We start from the raw sequence: 18,448 nt of genomic DNA on the forward strand, positions 1-18,448 counted from the left end.
ATCCCACTCTTAAGAGCTTATCAATACTGACATGCCCAAGTTCATCCGAGTTCCTCAGAAAGAGAAATCATAAGCGCCTAATTCACGTCCTATCCTCCATTCCATTCAAATAACGCAGCCAATAGGAAAATCCTCCGCCCTGAGCGAACGACTCTGCGGAGCTCAGACAGCCCTGGAGGCAGGTCGGCCCGGTAGAGGCGGCGTACAGCCCAACTGTCGGCCTCCGGAACCCCAGGAGCCCTCAGCCAGGCGGGACAACCTTCCTTCCGTGTCTCCGCCCTTCCAGGTTGGTCCCAGCCCCCGCAGCCCGGGCGGCCTGGACCACACCCGCTTCCCTCCGGTGGCCTAGCCGCCCCCGCCGCAGTTCGCGGGAGCGCTCTTCCTGGGGCGGGCACAGGCCTAGGGCGCATGCGCACTGGCCGAAGGGCGCCTCCCTGTCCGGATCTCGCGAAGTTACGTTAGATTGGCCGCCGGTGACGGGTGGCCGGGCCGGGGGCGGGAGGGCTTCTGGGGTAGGAAGGGAGGTCCGCTCGGCCGGGCGCGCCGCCCCAGTGCTCTGTGGGATACTGGAAGTCTCGAGCTTCTCCTCCGGGTTCCCAGCCCTCCTCTGGCCCGCACTCATAGAAACAGTCACACACCCCCTGCCTCCCCTCTCTTCCCTCTCCGCCTCCCCCTTCCCCCCCTCGCGATAAGAAGACCCGGCGGCAGGAGAGGGGATGAAGATGGCGGACGCGAAGCAGAAGCGGAACGAGCAGCTGAAGCGCTGGATCGGCTCCGAGACGGACCTCGAGCCTCCCGTGGTGAAGCGCCAGAAGACCAAGGTGAAGTTCGACGATGGCGCCGTCTTTCTGGCTGCTTGCTCCAGCGGCGACACGGACGAGGTCCTCAAGCTGCTGCACCGCGGCGCCGACATCAATTACGCCAATGTGGACGGACTCACTGCCCTGCACCAGGTCTGTGCACCCTGCCGCCGGCTCTCCTGACTCTGCGGGTTCTCGTCGGCCTCCCGCTGGGGCCTTCTCTGCGCTCTCGGCCTCTGGAGGCTGGGGGCGGCGGGAGACTCCCTGCTGCGGGGTGAGGGGGCGGCTTCCCGAGAGGGAGGGGGGAGAGAACTGGTGGTGGGAGGGCTTCTGGCTTGAGGCCCCCTTCAGACTAGTTGATGCTGGAGTTGGGAACCGGGTGATTTCCGGGGAAGAGGAAAAAGGGACTGTGATCAGCTTGGGGCCCCAGGGCCATTTGTAGACGTGTGTCTGGGATTTGGGGTCGAGACCGGGTGGGGTGTACTGGGGTTGTACCTGGGCCCGATGTCAGTGATATACTTGGACGACGGGGTTGCTAAAGAAAACGACCAACAAGAGGCATTAGGGACACTTGGGCAGATGGACGTCTTTGGCTTGTAGATGGGCATTGGATTTGCTCTAGTTTTTAGGACTTGATTACAAATTATGATGATAATAGTAGTAATCAAGAGCCCTAAGTCTAGTGCCTGGGCGACGATTTCCTGTTTTCTCCTTTATTACTCTTGGTCATTGGGGAGGGGGAAAACGGGATGTAATTAGCTGATCTGCTCCGGGTGAAAGGGAAGGGATGGAGGTGGATAAGGTAAGGAAGCGTTCAGAAGGGCTTGCCCACCGCCGGACCCGATTGTACTGAAGTGTCTTTCGGAGAAGAGTTTGCCGCAGTGTCAGAGATCCTCGAGCCTCACGTCTTGGGGTGTGCACTGGGGTTAGAAAGAGAAGAATAAACACGGGGCACGCTTCTCAGAGCCGATTACCAAACTCTGATTTTCCTTTTGGGGGTGGAAAAAAAGAAAGCTGTTCACAAACTTTTCTCAAAATGGATGCTTTGTGCATATTAAAGTTTTATAGTAGTCTGATTGGGATCTCTCAATGTTAGCCAAATAAGGAGAAACTATTGGCAATCCAGAGATAATGTTGCTTTGCCTTTAACAGGCCAGAAGCAACACAACCACGTAGAGTTCTGCATAAAAAGCAATTTTTAAGTGATGGTAATAGGTGACAAGACACAGACTCTTTCCATTTTCTTAGTGGGCAATTTGGAATTACTTAGAAAACGAGTTCACAGCAATAGCTTCCCCTTAAAATGAAAAGATTTGTAAACTGTCTCAAAGTTGCCTTAATTATACGTGGAAGATCATAGCTGTATTTTATTTAATAGTGTAACAAAAACTTGTTTGAGAGGTTGAAACTTAAGGCTTTATATTTTATGAATATTGCCTTGCTGCCTTTTTAAAAGGTGTGTGGTGGCATTTTCCTTTTACTGCTTCCTGTTTGGTGAATGATGACCGTTTTAAGTTTTACTTAACTGAATTCTCGTATCAAACTTGGCTTATAGCCTTTGTTTACAAAGTTGACTTGATGGATTGAAATCACTGACAAATTGCAGGACAAATCTGGAATTCAGAATGTGGCACCTAGTAAAAATACAGCGCGGTCGGTAGTTGTTTTTCTATTCCGTAAATTTAGAGTCTCTAAAGTATAGCATACTTTTTATTTGGCTGAGGTTTATTTTAAAGCATAGCAAACTCTAGATTCTAAAAACATGGCATTGAGCATGAAAGAAACTTTAGGCACTAAAAATGATAATGTAGTTATGTAAGATGAAGGATCGTTCAAGTGTAATTTGTATGTTTTAGTAGGGAATTGATTTTGAAAGACACAGTTATTGTATGCTTAGGTCAAGGTACAGTTGGATAATGGTTTACATCAATATGTTTTATTAAAATTGTCAAGTAGAAATTTAAAATTTTCACACTTGTGGAGGGACCCGATTGTATTGACTTGGAGGAAGAGGAAATTTTCTAATGCTTATATTGGTGTAATATTGGCCTCGGTAGGAGAAAATACATGTAACAGACTCTTAAAGGGTTTTTTTCCCTCTCAGTTTGGACATGTTGCAAGAATCAGCAGATTTATCAATATTTTCCTGATAAACTGAATTCAGTAGTTAGTTTGGCACCATATAGGTATAGTCTTTATTGGGTATTTTGTTTTAGTTGAGAAGCTTTTAAGCAGAAGTTTCAAAGTTTATGCATAATTATTTGCATAATATCTTTTTGTAGTTTATGTGCACATTCCTTAAGTCACTGACGCTAGTCTTTAAAATATCAAGTACTAAAATTTTTATCATGTTTTCTCCACTCTCATTTCTTTTTTATCAACTCTTGTACTTTTTTCCCATTGTGACTGTGAGAACAAGGAGTTTGCTTTGGGCAAATTCAGGACAACAGATAGTGAAAGGTGATAAATAAAACTTTTTAAAAAAGAATCACAAGAAAATTTTAAGCTTTTAAGAAATCTCTTGAGTGCTGCTTGTTTTAAATACTTAAGTTATAAAACCTAAAATTGACCCACTGATTTAATGACCCTTGAATAGTGTTTTTTTAATTTAACTTTTCAAAAGATCATGTGATACCTAAAATCTTTTTGCTAGTTTAATTATTGATTAGTCTTTTGGAATATTCATTTACCTTTTTGGTTTTAATCAAGTGTCTTAAATTTCACTGTCAGAAAAGTTTTAGAAATTTCACAACCCATAAATATACTTAATCTAATATTTTACTTACATTTTTAATGTAAGCAGCTTATATTTAAAAGTTTATTGGTTGAATGTGCCTTTTCATTAGAAGTTACAAAAGCTACTTAATTTTCAGCTATTCTTTTTGTATAGAAGTATGTCATCCATACTGGAGAAAAAGCAGTGTTCTTGTCAAATTTCCTGTCTTGGTCTCTAGAATAGCCTCCCTCCCCCTGACTCCCATAGCTAGAAAACAATACTGAACAGTATTAAAGCTAAAGTAAACTTCTCATTTTCTGCAACTGAGGTCTAGGGTAGATTTTCATTTTTATTGGTGAGCATTAATCAGTTCTGATTTTATAGGTACCTGGTTGAGTTTTCTGCCTTGTGATCTGTATCTATATTTTAGTATACATTTATAAAGATTTTAGGAGAGTAATAGGGGTTTCTGTAGAATGCCTTATTGCTGATTACTCCTGATACTGGTATGCATAAATGTAGGACTGAGATTTCTTCAGTGTTGAGTTTAACCTTTGATTTTACTTTAAAATCTTATCTGCTTCCTCTGTGCCAGTAACTTCCAAGTCAGTTTCCAGTTCTCACATTTCTGCAGCGCTCCAGTGCCTCATTTCCATTTTTCTGGTGATGATGTATTGATTTAAAATGAAATATTATTCACTACGTTGTGATTTTATATTTAAAAACGTATATTTAAGTAGTAATATAGTAAATAGAGGTTAACCGCCTCTGCCATAGAATAGCAATTACTGCATTTACATTTAGCTTTGTGATTTCTTCAAAGGATTCTTATTCAAACATGAATCTTCATAGTTATAAATCAGTTTTATACTCTACTTTTATCACTTAACAGTTTCGATGCACATGTATATATGTTTTCATATCCTTAGACTTTACCTATATCCTTTTTTCAGTCTAAGTATTACTCAGTTAGTTTTACATCATTGTCAGGAATTTCTTTGAATTCAACCTGAAATAAAACTTAAATCTTTCTTCACCAAGCCTGCTCTTCTCATTGATACCTCTGATTCTTTTAATGATGTCGTTTAGTCTCTGGATCAAGCTTTAAGCATCCCAGTTATTGTTTATTCATCCCCTTGTGTATATATATCCAATCAATCTTCACAATTGCTTTTGCATCCGTTCTTTTCCTTGCTACTCTTATTATCAACCTAGTTCATACCTTTATTATTTTATCCGAGTATAGTAGTAGGTTAATTGCTTTCTCTGCCTTTATTCTCTCTCTGTCCAATCCAGCATTCATATTGCTATCAAAATAATTTTTTAATAATATCACTTTCATTGTGTCACTCCTCTCCTTAAATTTTAAGTGTTTCATCATTTAGCTTGTAACTGGTGTATCTCCATTTGTTCTGTTTTTTTACTGTTTACCTTTTTATTAACATGCCTATGGTCATGCTTTTTCTGCCACTAGAATATCCTTCCTCCCTTCTTCGCCAGTCAAATCTTAGTTATTCTTCAGAGTTCAATGGAATTGCCAGCCAGTAGGGATCTTTCTGTCCTTTGAATTTGTGTAATATTATGGCACTGGAGAAACACTCTTCTTCTGGGGTGCTCATTGTGTCTTATATTTTGCCTCTCTGCTGCTATTGAAACGCTTCTTACTGAATAGTGTTTGTTTTTAAGTTTGTCTTTCCTAATAGAGTATAAGCGCCCAATTTCCCACATGTTTGTATTTTCAGAGCCTGGCACATATTAGGTGCTCACTAAAGATTTATTGACTTGTATCTTTTACCTTGTATTATAAGTGCAAAGTTTTATACTTTGTATTTATAATATTTATAATTTGTATATTGTGAGATAAATTTTAAAGCCTTCACATCCAGTACTTAACTGTTTTTACACATAGTAGAACTTATCTGTTCATAAAACAAATGAAAATCTTTGTTGTGGATCTTCTGTGTAGATTTTTTTTAAAATATCTTGAGCTTTTAAAAAGTTCTTGATAATTAACTTCCTTCCTATTAAAAAACCCTAAACCAGTTTAAATCTTGGTTAAGTGGGAGAAAAATATTTAGTTGAGTCATCAATTAATTTGCCACCTTCTTTATGAGAGTCTGAGCTAGGTCTTATAGAGGAATACAAAGTAGAATTAGATCCATGTTCTATGCTATTATAGTTTTAAAATAAAGTTTTCCTTTTACTTTTCAATAGAGACAGACTTGCAGATAAGTTTAGTATTCAGTCCTTTTGCTCTTAAAATACAAATTTTATCAACTTTAAGGGAGACATTTGAAGCTTCTTTGTAAAAATATGCAGTTCCCCTCTTGACAGTAAAAGGAATACTTTTGTGCAGTCTTTTCTTAAGTGCTTAATCTTCTCAGCCAAGCCGTTTTCACTGAATCTTAATCTGAAACGTAACTCTCTTTAAAAGTATTCTAATAGGGCTACTTAAAGTGTTTTCCAACCAAAAGGAGGAGAGATTGGAGTGGTTGATATTGAGTCTCTTGTTAGAGAATAGTGTAATTGCTATATATGAGAAATCTGTTTAAAACTGAATATAGAGTTTATTGTTTATTTTTGGAGGGTGAGGGATTGTTAAGATCTTAGAAGAATCTACTGAATCACTTAAAAATAACAGTAATATCTGTTTAAAAGAATGTGCGGTGTAAATTATTCTCTCTACATAATTTTTTTATTTGAAAGACTATAACACTTTATGCTGATGGCCCTTAAAACTCTTTATTGAAACCATCCTAAATCCATTAAAAGGAAAAAAAAAACCTAAACAAACAAAACTTCTAACCCCTCCAAACTGGCCCCTCACTTCCTGCAAATAAATGGACAACCCTAGCCATATATGGGGTGCCCTGGTAAGGCACCGGTGCCCGCACTGCTGCTGTTACAGTGTCTTCTCTGCAGTTGCTGCCTTTGTGCTTCCTGGCAGCAGTTTTGTGGTCTGACTTTCAAGTGTCATAACCAAGACCATCTTTCATGTACTTCAGCTAGTGTGATTGCAAGCTGTGACTGAGCATTTTCTAGTACAACCAGCTAGAAGCACTAGATAGAATAGAAGAAATTTGTTACCACATTTTACAAGTACTGTTCACATAAGAAAAGTACTTGTACTTAAAAAAAAAAAAAGTCTAGGAGCTCCTGGCTGGCTCAGTTGGTGGACCATGCAACTCTTGATCTCGGGGTTGTAAATTCAAGCCCTGTGTCGGGTATAGAGATTACTTAAAAATAAAATCTTAAAAAAAAAAAAAAAGTCTTGTTAGGTGATTTTTTTAAAGATGACTAGAAAGATGACTTATATGGGGGTTGGGGAGTATAGAAAATTATTTTGTTACTGCTATAACATATTACTTCTTGAGGGTTCCTGAAGTTGGTTTTCATTCCCTTTCTGCCTGAAAAATATTGCCGTTTTTACCCCCACTTTTCTTTTGAAATTTTATGGGGTTCCACAATCATGTTGAAAAGATGGAGTATTGGCATTTTGGTATACCTCTTTGAAAGATTGAGGACCTCCAGAAGTCCTTTTGAGTTTATTCTAAGTTGGAGTTGGATATTAGCCATGACTTATCAGTGTTTTATAGAGAAGTGAAATTGGCTGGTGAACATTTGCTGAGGACTTGTTATATGTGGAACACTGTGGTACATGCTTTTACAACCAGTATCTCATTTAATTCTCACAGCATGCCTTCTTTCGTGCTCAGCATTACCAAGATAATAAACAACAGAGCTGGATTCTAACATGCAGGTCTATCTGATTCCAAAGCCAAAACTCAACACCATGCTAGATTTCTTCTTTTAAATCTGAAGAAGTATTCTTAAATCTTCAGTCATTATGGTTGATGACTAGTAGTTAGAGGTTTCTTAGTTAATCAGCTGAGAATCAAATGAAACACACACTACACACACACACACACACACACACACACACACACACACAATTTTTTCTTTAATTTTTCAAGATTTTATTTATTTATTTGACAGAGAGAGAGACAGCGAGAGAGGGAACACAAGCAGGGGGAGTGGGAGAGGGAGAAGCAGGCTTTCCGCAGAGCAAGGAGCCCGATGCGGGGCTCGATCCCAGGACTCTGGGATTACAACCTGAGCCAAAGGCAGACGCCTAACAACTGAGCCACCCAGGCGCCCCACACACAGGTTTTTCTTCATCTACGTTTGTTTTAGCTAGCCAACCCCTTTATGAGCTTTCTGTGGTAACTGAAATGCAGTAGTACTATATCTAAATTAATCTCAGAATCTGCCCTAATTTTTAGGAACTGCCAAAATTGTTTTTGACTGGTCATTATGTGCAGAATATTTGATCGAGTGCTTTGGGAAGTTGCAAAGGAAGTTACAAAAGCAACAAAAACTCCTTTTTTTAGGACATAGAATTTAGTCTTTAACCGTCTCTATTTTCCTTCATCCTAATAATAATTTATATTGCTTTAGGCATTTTTAGGTATGCATTTATAGTACATGCTTTGTTTATATATTTACACACACACTTAACTTTTAATGAAGAGATGTTAGAGAGATAAGTTATGATACTCATATCAGTATTAATTAAAAAAAAAGAAAACCTTGAGTTTGTCATTACCATTTAATCTGCAGTTTACTTCTTGAACAGTGATTATATTGGTATTTATAATTAGGACTTGGGATAATACATGAAATGCTAATAAAATTAACTGAATTAACTTATAAATTAGTAAAACAAACTTTTTAATGTTAATCATGTTTGATTTTAATTGGAAGCCTTGTGTTAGTAGGAATATCCAAGTTATAAAAATATTTTTTAAATCATTTTGCAAAATTTAGCCAAATTATGTTTTAGATCTTAACTTGGAAATGGCAACAGAATTTTTTTTCTTATTGGTAATAAGTGAGAGCATCATTTGAAATGTGATTTACTTGTTGTCCATTAAATCACTCATTCCCAGAATTTTAACATTTCATGCACCTGTAAAATGTTTGCTTACGTTTCACTGACTAAAAGAGGATAGCCTACTTTTTATTTGCCAACGTGATCACCTTATACTATCATCACCGTTTTCATAAAGAAAAAATATTTTAACAACAAAAGGCTATGGTATCCAAATAAATAAAGTGGGGATTCATGTCAGTCTATAACATTATTACTGTATTGACCAGAAATTTTCTTGATAGTCTTTTCATGCAAGTAGAGAGAATATTTGAGGATGAACAGATTTCATGAATGACTGTATTCCCTGTGTCCTCCTTTTGGTAGAATATGATGGCACTCGGGTGGTGGCAGGCCAGATCATTAAAGTACAAGTGCCTGGCCCCTGATTACCCAAGATGGAGCAAAAAAGAACTTACCTAGAGAGATTCAGAAAACCAGTGAAAGTGACCCACCAGTTCGTATTTTAGGAACCATGAGTTTCATATTTATATTTCTGTAAGCCTTTGCACGTGTAATCTTCCTCTGGAATGTATTTCCTAACTTATTTATATTAAAGCACATCTCAAAGCACGAAGTGTAGACTTGCATGACCACTGCACACAGTGATTCTCTAAATTACTGTTTAAACTCTAAGTTTGGCACCCTAACGCTACCAGCTATTGTTAGTATATCTTATCTCCAGACAAAATAGTGGATTCCTTCAAATAGGGATTTTGATTCATTTTTCTTTAAATCCTCTTTGGTATTTGAATTTTATTTTAGCAGGTGCACAAAGTTTGTTGGTTAACAAAAAAATTGAACACACTGTAGACCAATCTTGTGAAGGGCTGAGATCATAGAAAACCAAATGATGACAGTTTGTGTGAGTAAACACAACAGAATTAACAAACATTAAAGATATTGTAATAAAAGTGCTTATACCAGTAACTTGCTTTTACAATGCTTAAAATGCAGAGGTGGCCATTGTTATAGTCAAAATTTAGCAGGATCTTAGATTTATTTTTGAAATGGAATATATTCCTGATTACCAATATAAGCAGAATTTTGCTCCATTTATGCAATATATTTTAAAAAATGAATTTTTTTCAGACAAATTGTTGGTTGTTGGTTTAGGAAAGGAGTCCTTAGTATACTGGCATTAGAAGCTAATTCATATTTTCAAATGATTTTAATCACAGTTTTGTTTTGTTTTTTTCTAAATAACACTTTCACTGTGGATCACTGTATGCTGCTAGTATTTTCTGACCTTATTTGTATTTTGGTTGTTTATCTTTTCATTGTTATGCTGACTAACCATAAAAAGACAAACTTGAGCTCTGTGTTACTGCCCTAAGTGTGCTTGCTTGACTCGAATGCTCTTTCATGGGTGGAGACATTCCACATTGTCATGTGTTGTATAGGCATTTCTGAAATGACATTCGGTAGAAACCATGAAAAGAAATGAAGGCATTCCTCAGCTGTCACCTTTTTAGTAATCTTTTTAAATGCCTTATGTGCATTGAGTGAGATATTCTGCAGGGAGAGATTCACTTAAAAAGCATTACTTTAGCTTGATTATTAAGTCATATTTGAGCTGAAATTACATTTTTTGTTAGTTTAACATGTTCTCTAACAAAAATATAAGGTTATAGAAAGTTTGTGTCAGTTTCTTAAATACTTGCATAGTACGAAAGAGAAATTTTGTGAGAATGTGAATTGATACCCTCTTAGAAGTTAACCATGTGGAAAAGTATATTTTCCTGGATTAATTTTCAAAACACACACATACACGCATACCAGTTACCTTTATAGGAAACATACTAAAGTGTGTACGTTTTATTTAGTCTTATTTTAGATGATTATAAATGTATTCCAGTGTTAATACTTTTGTTTGGAACATTTCTGGAACTCTTCAGCTCCAGGATGCTCTTTCGAATATCTTCAGTACTGAAGTGTTTTGGTTTTTTTTTTTCTTTTCTTTCAGGAGAGTTTAATTTTGAAACGGATAGTTATTTGGTGACCAGACCATATGCCTGGTGAACATGGATAATCATATTTAATACCATCAGTGATTAGATGATATTTTAAAAAATGCTTATTTTTAATTGGAATATAATCATATCGAGGCCGTATTGGGTTTTATTTAAGTCTTTTTACATTGGACTTATATATGCTTCAGAATTTCTTCATGTTAACCTGGTGTACTCTTTGTGTTCTAGACTTTGTGTGAAATAAGTCAGTGTTTTAGCTTGTGATTTGAACATGGTGTTTCTTTGTAGATGTTTGTTTTCCACAAAAGATTTTGATGCTACTATTGCCAGATCATGACACTGTATTTCGTTAAGAGCTATTGTTTTTCTCAGAAGTATGTTAATTTGTACAGTTTTTCTTAAAAGATTGGAACAGATGACATGTTCAGCAATCTGTATATCCTTTCCAAGTACATGGAACAGTCTGCATAAAAACTGTCTCATATTCAGGTTTTTTTTTTTTTTTTCATTACAAAACGTCTGTTGCTACTTAACTCTTTTGACCATCATTTTTTTTTACAATAAAATGTCTTTAAATGATCATCTCCAACACTTTTACTTATCCTGTGATAGACATGAAAAAGCCTTAAGTAATTACTAAGCCTTCAGTGTCTTCTACTCTTGCTTTTTTGTTCTCCCCATCTCCTTTTTACTTTAGAACATGGCTTACTTTCAAGTTTGTTTATCATTCTATATGTATTTTATCCCAAATAAACATTTAAGAATAATTATTTAAGTAAAGTATCATAGAAAAACATAAAAAAAAAAAAGAAAAAAATACTGGGATGCCTGGCTGGTTCAGTCAGTACAGCATGTGACTTTTGATCTCAGGGTCATGAGTTCAAGCTCCATGTTGGATATGGAGCCTACTTTAAAAAAAAAAGAAAGAAAGATTATTCAGATTTTCAGGCCTGAGGCCTTACTAAACCTTAGTAAACTCTACTTTATCCATTTTTATTCAGTATATAACTTTCTATAAATGGGATTCTATTTAATTTTCTGGTTTATAAACTTCTTTTTAAATTAAACTTAAATTAAACAAAATACTAACACTTGATAAAACATAGATGAATCTTAATGACATTATGCTTAAGTAAAGGTAGCCAGTCACAAAAGAACACATTGGATGATTCCATTTATATGAAATGTTCAGAATAGGCAATATATAGAGATAGAAGATAGATTAATGGTTGTCAAAGGCTAGAGGTGTTGAGGGGAAATGGGGAGTGACTGCTAATGGGTTTACCATTTCTTTTTAGCATGATAAAAAATGTTCTAAAATTGATTGTGGTGATGGTTACACAACTCTGAATATACTAAAACTGTTTCAGTTCTATACTTGAAATGGGTTATTGTGTGATGTGTGAATTATATCTCAATAAGCTATTAATATCTTTTTAAAAATGAAATTCTCAATTTGTGTTCACCACTAAGATTGAGGCATTGGCAGAGGCTGTAATTACCTTCTCCTAGTCCCCCCAACTCCCTAAGCTTAGTGGCAGAGAGGATGGCCAAACATTATCCTTACCCTAACACAGCTTGCAGCGTACTGAGGTATGTAGATAAATATAGAAGTAATTATAAATTTATGTCAGTCATGTGTAATGATATATAATGGTAGTAGTACAGAGTGCTGTGGAAGTTTGTGAAGGCACGTCGTACCCAGAATTGGGGAGCAGGAAGGCTTCTTGGGGAAAGTTGATGTTTGAGCTGCTGAGTGATGAGTAAAAGCCAGGGTTGTGAGGGACAGAAAGATGTAGAAAATTATTTCAGAGAGAGGGAATAGTATGTTCAAAGAGAGCTGGAGGTGAACAGAAGTGTTGAAAGATTTTAATCAGGTTAAATGAGACAATAAAATTTTCTCTTTAAGAAAAATCACTTTGGCTGCAATGTGGAGAATGTACTGAAAAGAGAACAAGACTGGGGGCAGGGAGACTAGTTTAGGAAACTGAGTAGTCTAAAAGATGAACTAACTTAATGGCAGTGGAGTTGGAAAATAGTAGATGGACTCAAGACATATTTAGGAAATAGAATTAGTATGAATTGGAAGTGGATTGACCTGAGGGAATAGGAGTCCGAGATGTGCGTGCACTTGGCTTCTGGTTTGGAGTGGAGTGAAGGTGCTTTTCACAGCATATATTCTATTCAGTAAATACTGTGTGCTTACTGTATAGGTCAGAAGCAGAGTATATTTGAATGCTATTGGGGGAGACTGGCAGTAAACAAGAAATTATAATGAAGTGCAAAATGTATGCAAAAGGATATACAAGTTCTTGAGCCAGCATGGAGAAAGGGTGGCCTGACGATAAATAATAAGTCAAAATCTTGTTTGGAGGTTTTTTTGTTTTTTTTTAGTCTTGGACTTAGCCTTTTTTCTTAGATCTCCGTGGTTTTCTAGAAATGTGGATACCAAATAGAAAATGATTTATGAGGCTATAGAGAAACCAGAGGATAAGGATTCATGGTTAGACTTTTTTTTTTTTAAGATTTTGGTGAACTATCTAAAAATAAATGCAGAATTTTGTGTTTGTTTTTCCTGTGCCTTTCAAGTTCAGAAGAGTTCATTAGGAACTTAGAAGTAAAGCCAGATTTACTTTTATGATATTGTGGGGGAGAACAGAGTATGTGTTTTTAGGGGCTTCAGGAGGTGGAGCACAAAGCTGTTAGGAATAAAGTCATAGTAGTAGTAACAATCTAAAAGTCTTTTATTCCTAAAATAATGCATTGTGAAAATAAGGTCAGATTAAAATGAGAGATGAGATTATATTTTTTTCAGAGCATGTTGGATTTTGCTCACAGTGGTACAGTTAAAGCATTCAGTCAACAATCTAACTTTCCTCAGTTTCTAAATTTACTAAGTTGTGTTTTCAGGGAAAGTAAAGATAAAATATTAGTTATAAATAAGAAACTTACAACCTGATATATTTCTTTTGTCTAATACATTTTTTATTCAAGTATAATTAACATATAGTGATATATTAGTTTCAGGTGTACAATATAATGATTCAGCAATTCTGTACATTTCTCAGTGCTCTTCAAGATAAATATACTCTTGATTCCTTTTATCTATTTCACCTTTCTCCTCACCCACATCCCCTCTGGCAACCACCAGTTTATTCTCTATTTAAAGTCTGATTTTTTAAATTTTTTTTCTTTTGTTCATTTCTTAAATTCCACATGTGAGTGAAATCATGTGGTATTTATTTGTCTTTCTCTGACTGACTTATTTCACTTAGCATTATACCTTTTAGGTCCATGCATGTTGCTGCAAATGTCAAGATGTTCTTTTTTTAATGGAAGAGTAATATCCCAGTGTGTGTGTGTATACCACATCTTCTTAATCCATTCATCTATCAGTGGGCACTTGGGTTGCATCCATATCTTGTTTATTATAAATAATGCTGCAGTAAACATAGAGGTGGATATATTTTTTTAAATTTGTGTTTTTGTTTTCTTGGATGAATACCCAGTAGTGGAATTTACTGGATTATATGGTAATTCTATTTTTAATTTTTTGAGGGACTGTTTACGGTCCACAGTGGCTGTACCAATATGCATTCCCACCAATAGCGCGTTAGGGTTCCCTTTTCTCCATATCCTTGCCAACATTTGTTATTTCTTGTCTTTTTGATTTTAGCCATTCTGGTAAGTGTGAGGTGATATCTCACTGTGGTTTTAATTTGCTTTTCCCTGATGATTTCCCTTATTCTTTTACCTAATACATTTTAAAGGTTTTTTGTTTTGTTTTGTTTTGCCCAAAATTTTACTAGAGTTGCTTTGAGTATTTGTGACTTTTTTGCATTTTAATACTTTTTTAAGTTGCACATTTAATGAGAAAAGTAGCAGTTGTACAAAGGTTATGTGGGTTATTTTGACCTTGAAGCATTTTTAGACTGGTTTCAGCTTAGACAAAATAGGAAATGGTATTATATTTTAAACTTTAGTGCAGAATTAACATGGTGTCTTTTCCCTTTTCAACCCACCCTTGACATTTAAAGCTAATCTGGGATAGGGGGTGGTGGGGAGAGATATATGTGTTTATGTGAAAAATGGATTGATAGTACATAAATTGTTCTCTTTCAAAAAATATTTAAGTATCAAAAAGTTAGTTTCTAGACTGTATGGTATGATTCCATTTTGGGGGAAAAAGTTGTTTGCATAGAAAAGAAATCTGGGGAAATTACTCCCAACTGTTAACAGTGGTTATCTCTGGGAGGGAAATAGAGCAGATTTCTAATTATGTCATTTTTTAATTCTTTTAAAACAAGGAGAAAAAATGATGAAGATGAATCTGAATTGGAAAAGAATGCTTTAATGACTACTTCCAGTAATGTATTAAGGATTAAATATAGAGATATTGATAAAATTTATGGATATTTGTTTGCTAGTCTTTGGCCACTCAAGGAAGCTGGTGTTGATATTTATTTCTGCACTTATGCCTGCCTTTTTTCTTAACCTTTTTATTTAAAAAGGAAAGACTGATTGGCAATGTGTTGGATACCTTGGGAGAGTTTTAAAAACAAGTAAGAAAATTAATCAAGGGGTTAGTTAGATATATTTTGAAGCTTTTGGCAAGTGGACTACAGAAAATTCGGAGAAAAGGTAAGCATAATTCCCGGAAAGACAGCTAGTCTTTGAGGAATAAAGGGATTTTAAAAGATAAAATTTGGATTTCAGAATTTTAAATAATTCCAGTGGGAGAAATGTAGAGAAAAGATCTAAAAAAGCAATTTGTATACAGTGAAGTCTTGCCTTGTTTATATGAAGAGTAAAAACATTTAATGATAAGTATGTTTTAAGAATGAATTGGAAAATGGCCCCAAATCTCTAAGAGTAGAATCAGGAATGTTGAAGCTCAGAGTTACATGAATTTTGTGAAAATATTTTTCAAGACAGTGAAGAGAGGCCTTAAAATTTTGTTGTTGTTGTTACTGAAGTGTAGTTGACAGACAGTGTTATATTGGTTTCAGGTATACAACATAGTGATTTGACAATTGTATATGCTACACAATGCTCACCACAATAAGTGCGGTTATCATCTGTTATTTACATTATTATAATATGATTGACTACATTCCCTATGTTGTACAAAAAGAGGGCTTTTTAAGAGGTGTAAACTGGAGCAAGAATAGGAGGAAGTAACTGATGGCGTGGCATTTAAGTTACATGTTTTTACATGTATAAAGTGGTCTTCTACTCTGGCAAAATTCTGATATCCATTATTAAACATTGTTTTAGAAGAGATTGTGTTGATCATTAGATGCCAGATTGAGTTTTCTGAAAACTAAGTTATGTCGATCTATCTTTAACTTCCTTTTTTGACAAGGTTGGTAAATTTAAATGAGGGAAATGTTGCGAACCACATATAGCTTGATTTTTTAGTAAACCACTTGGACAGGCTTTTGTTAGATCTTTGTGGTTAATGTGACAAAAATGTGGCATGAATATTAGCAGGATTAGATGGATTAACTGCTGGATGAACCATCATATGCACGTCAGTGATTAATCAATCACTCAGTGGCAACCAAGAGAGAGGACTAAAGTGGTGGTCCTTGCATTCTTAATTTTGACCCTATCCTATTTAACATTTTAGTAGATCAAACTGTAGGAGCTGAGAACTTCAAAAACATAAAATAGTTTGGTTTTAAACAATAAGATGAAAAGATACTGGGTATTAATGTAAAATATCTGTTAATATAGTTGGTATAGATCATATAGGTTGGTAAAGATCATCTTTGACAAACATGAAAAAAAGGCTACTAAAAGTTTAACAGCAAGCCTCGTGTCTGACAACAGTATAATAATTTTAAAACATACTAAATCATTGTAAAGCTAAATTAGTGTTTAGATTTTTTTTAAAAAATCTGTTCCTCTGTATTGTGAGATCACATCTGTAGAACGGTATCTAGTTCTACAGTTTGAGATTTGTCTACTATTTGAGTAGGTATTACCAGCTACAGCCTTCTTTTGATTACCCCCCAGGAGCATGGCTTTGTGTAACAAAGTTCTGCTGAGAAAAACCTATATTCCAATCCATTTTCTAGAATTGTTAACAAATTTATACATAATTACATACACATACTTGCAGTTCTTCATATGGTCTAAGATACCCGCCCCCTAAACTATCAGCTCAGCTATTTTCTTTTGCACCTCTTGAAAAAAGAAGGGAGCTAATTTTCAAAGGCATATACCTACTTAACCACTAGTAGAAAAATGTTAGAAGGACCTTTTGCACATATTAGTTAGGATTCTTTAAGTAAGAAAAGAACTAGCCTAAATAAAGTAGAGCAATTCCCTGTAAGATTAGAGATATCTCATAGAATCTGGACTTCTGGAATGAATTAGAACCAGCAGCTCTCTGCAGCCCAGGAAGTACTCTATCTAAATTTTTCATCATTGTTTCTGACAAATCCACTTTATTTTTTTGTACAGCAAACTAGATTTCTTGTTTTCCTGATTCAAAAGGCAAAATATAAGGACACCAATAATTTTAGAGTTTATATTCTGGTCTAGATATCTAGAGAGAGATCTTTATCTAGATCTTGGTATCTTGATCTGAGTTTAATCCCAAATTCCCAGGAAAGGGAACAATTGATCCACCTTAGGTTTATTCATGTGTCCCCATCTTAGATCAGCAGTGGCTGGTGGGGCTGGGTCCCCTTTAACAAGTATACCTACTCTTAATTATAATTCTAATTGTAATGTATTTTGAGGAAATGAAAGAGACCTTAAATAAGAATTAATGCATTAATTTTAGTTTTTTTATTTTTATTTATTTATTTTTTTAAAGATTTTATTTATTCATGAGAGACAGAGGGAGAGAGAGAGAGGCGGGGGGAGAGAGAGAGAGAGAAGCAGAGGGAGAAGCAGTCTCCCAAGGAGCAGGGAGCCCGATGCGGGACTCGATCCCAGGACCCTGGGATCATGACCTGAGCCGAAGGCAGACGCTTAACCATCTGAGCCACCCAGGCGCCCCTAATTTTAGTTTTTTTAGAAGTGAAATTCTTTGTAGAATAAACTAAATTTAAAGCATTTTAGTTTTATGTAGCACTTACAAGATCAGAAAAAATTTTTAAGAACAAAGTAATTTCACGGAGATACACTTTTAAGGTTCATTTTAATTAGATGTCATAGTTAACGCCCCATTCTGTTCTGGTTAGGTCTTTTAGACTAACTTACATAAACCCTTTTCTTACCCAATAAACTCTTCTCTTCTTTACTCCCTCCCCCAAACGATTAATACTTGTTGTCAGTTACAAAATAATTCTTCCCCTTTTTATTGTGAAAACAATATGACATGAAGAGACAGAGTAGTTAGGATATAGAACTTTTAGTTTATAACAGATTCTTATACCAAGTGTGGGAATTAATCTCTCTGCATCTTCAGAAGGACCTATTTCATTGGAATAATAAACAGTAAATTAACACATAATAGTGTTTATATAACAGACACTGTTTTAGGCAGTCATATTTTCTCACAACGATCATACGAGGTAAATATTTTTAGTCTTACCATTCCATTATACCAGGGAAGAAAACAAGGTAACAGTTTTAACTACAAGGTCACAACATAAATTTCAGAGCTGGGAGTTGAACAGGAGCAGTTCGACTCAACACTGTTAAATACTAAGTTATACTGCCTCTGTACTACTTGAATCTTCAGATTCCATCCATATGCTATCCTCAGGAATCCCTAGAACTAAATATAGGACACTAGTCCAGAACAGATCCAGTAGGTCAGTTAATTCCTGAAGCTGTCATGGTGTGTTCCAAGAAACTTTTTAGATACAGCCAGAGAAATCAAGGTTTAGCTCTTGCCAGCTAACATGCTCTACCATCCCAAGGCTCATTGTTTATGATTGTAGTGATATTGGAAAAGGAATTTAGGATCCTGTTGGGTATGGTTAATTTCTGTATTATCAGCCCTTGGGTCTAAATACCTTACCTGAAAAATATTAACTGAACATATAATGCCTAACATGTAACACAG

At 36.0% G+C, this 18,448-nt stretch overlaps 1 protein-coding gene across 1 annotated transcript in view; it reads left to right on the forward strand.

The window, feature by feature from the left end:
- Positions 1–463: 463 nt before the first annotated feature.
- PPP1R12A (protein phosphatase 1 regulatory subunit 12A) overlaps positions 464–18,448 on the forward strand; it is a 140,278-nt gene continuing 122,293 nt past the window's right edge. Inside the window, exon 1 of the mRNA XM_035729305.1 lies at positions 464–953. Within this exon, the coding sequence (XP_035585198.1) occupies positions 717–953 (237 nt within the window). The 5' untranslated portion in view covers positions 464–716. The remainder of the gene's footprint in view (positions 954–18,448) is intronic.

This window comes from Zalophus californianus, chromosome 9 (assembly GCF_009762305.2).
Source record: "Zalophus californianus isolate mZalCal1 chromosome 9, mZalCal1.pri.v2, whole genome shotgun sequence".
Taxonomy (NCBI): domain Eukaryota; kingdom Metazoa; phylum Chordata; class Mammalia; order Carnivora; family Otariidae; genus Zalophus; species Zalophus californianus.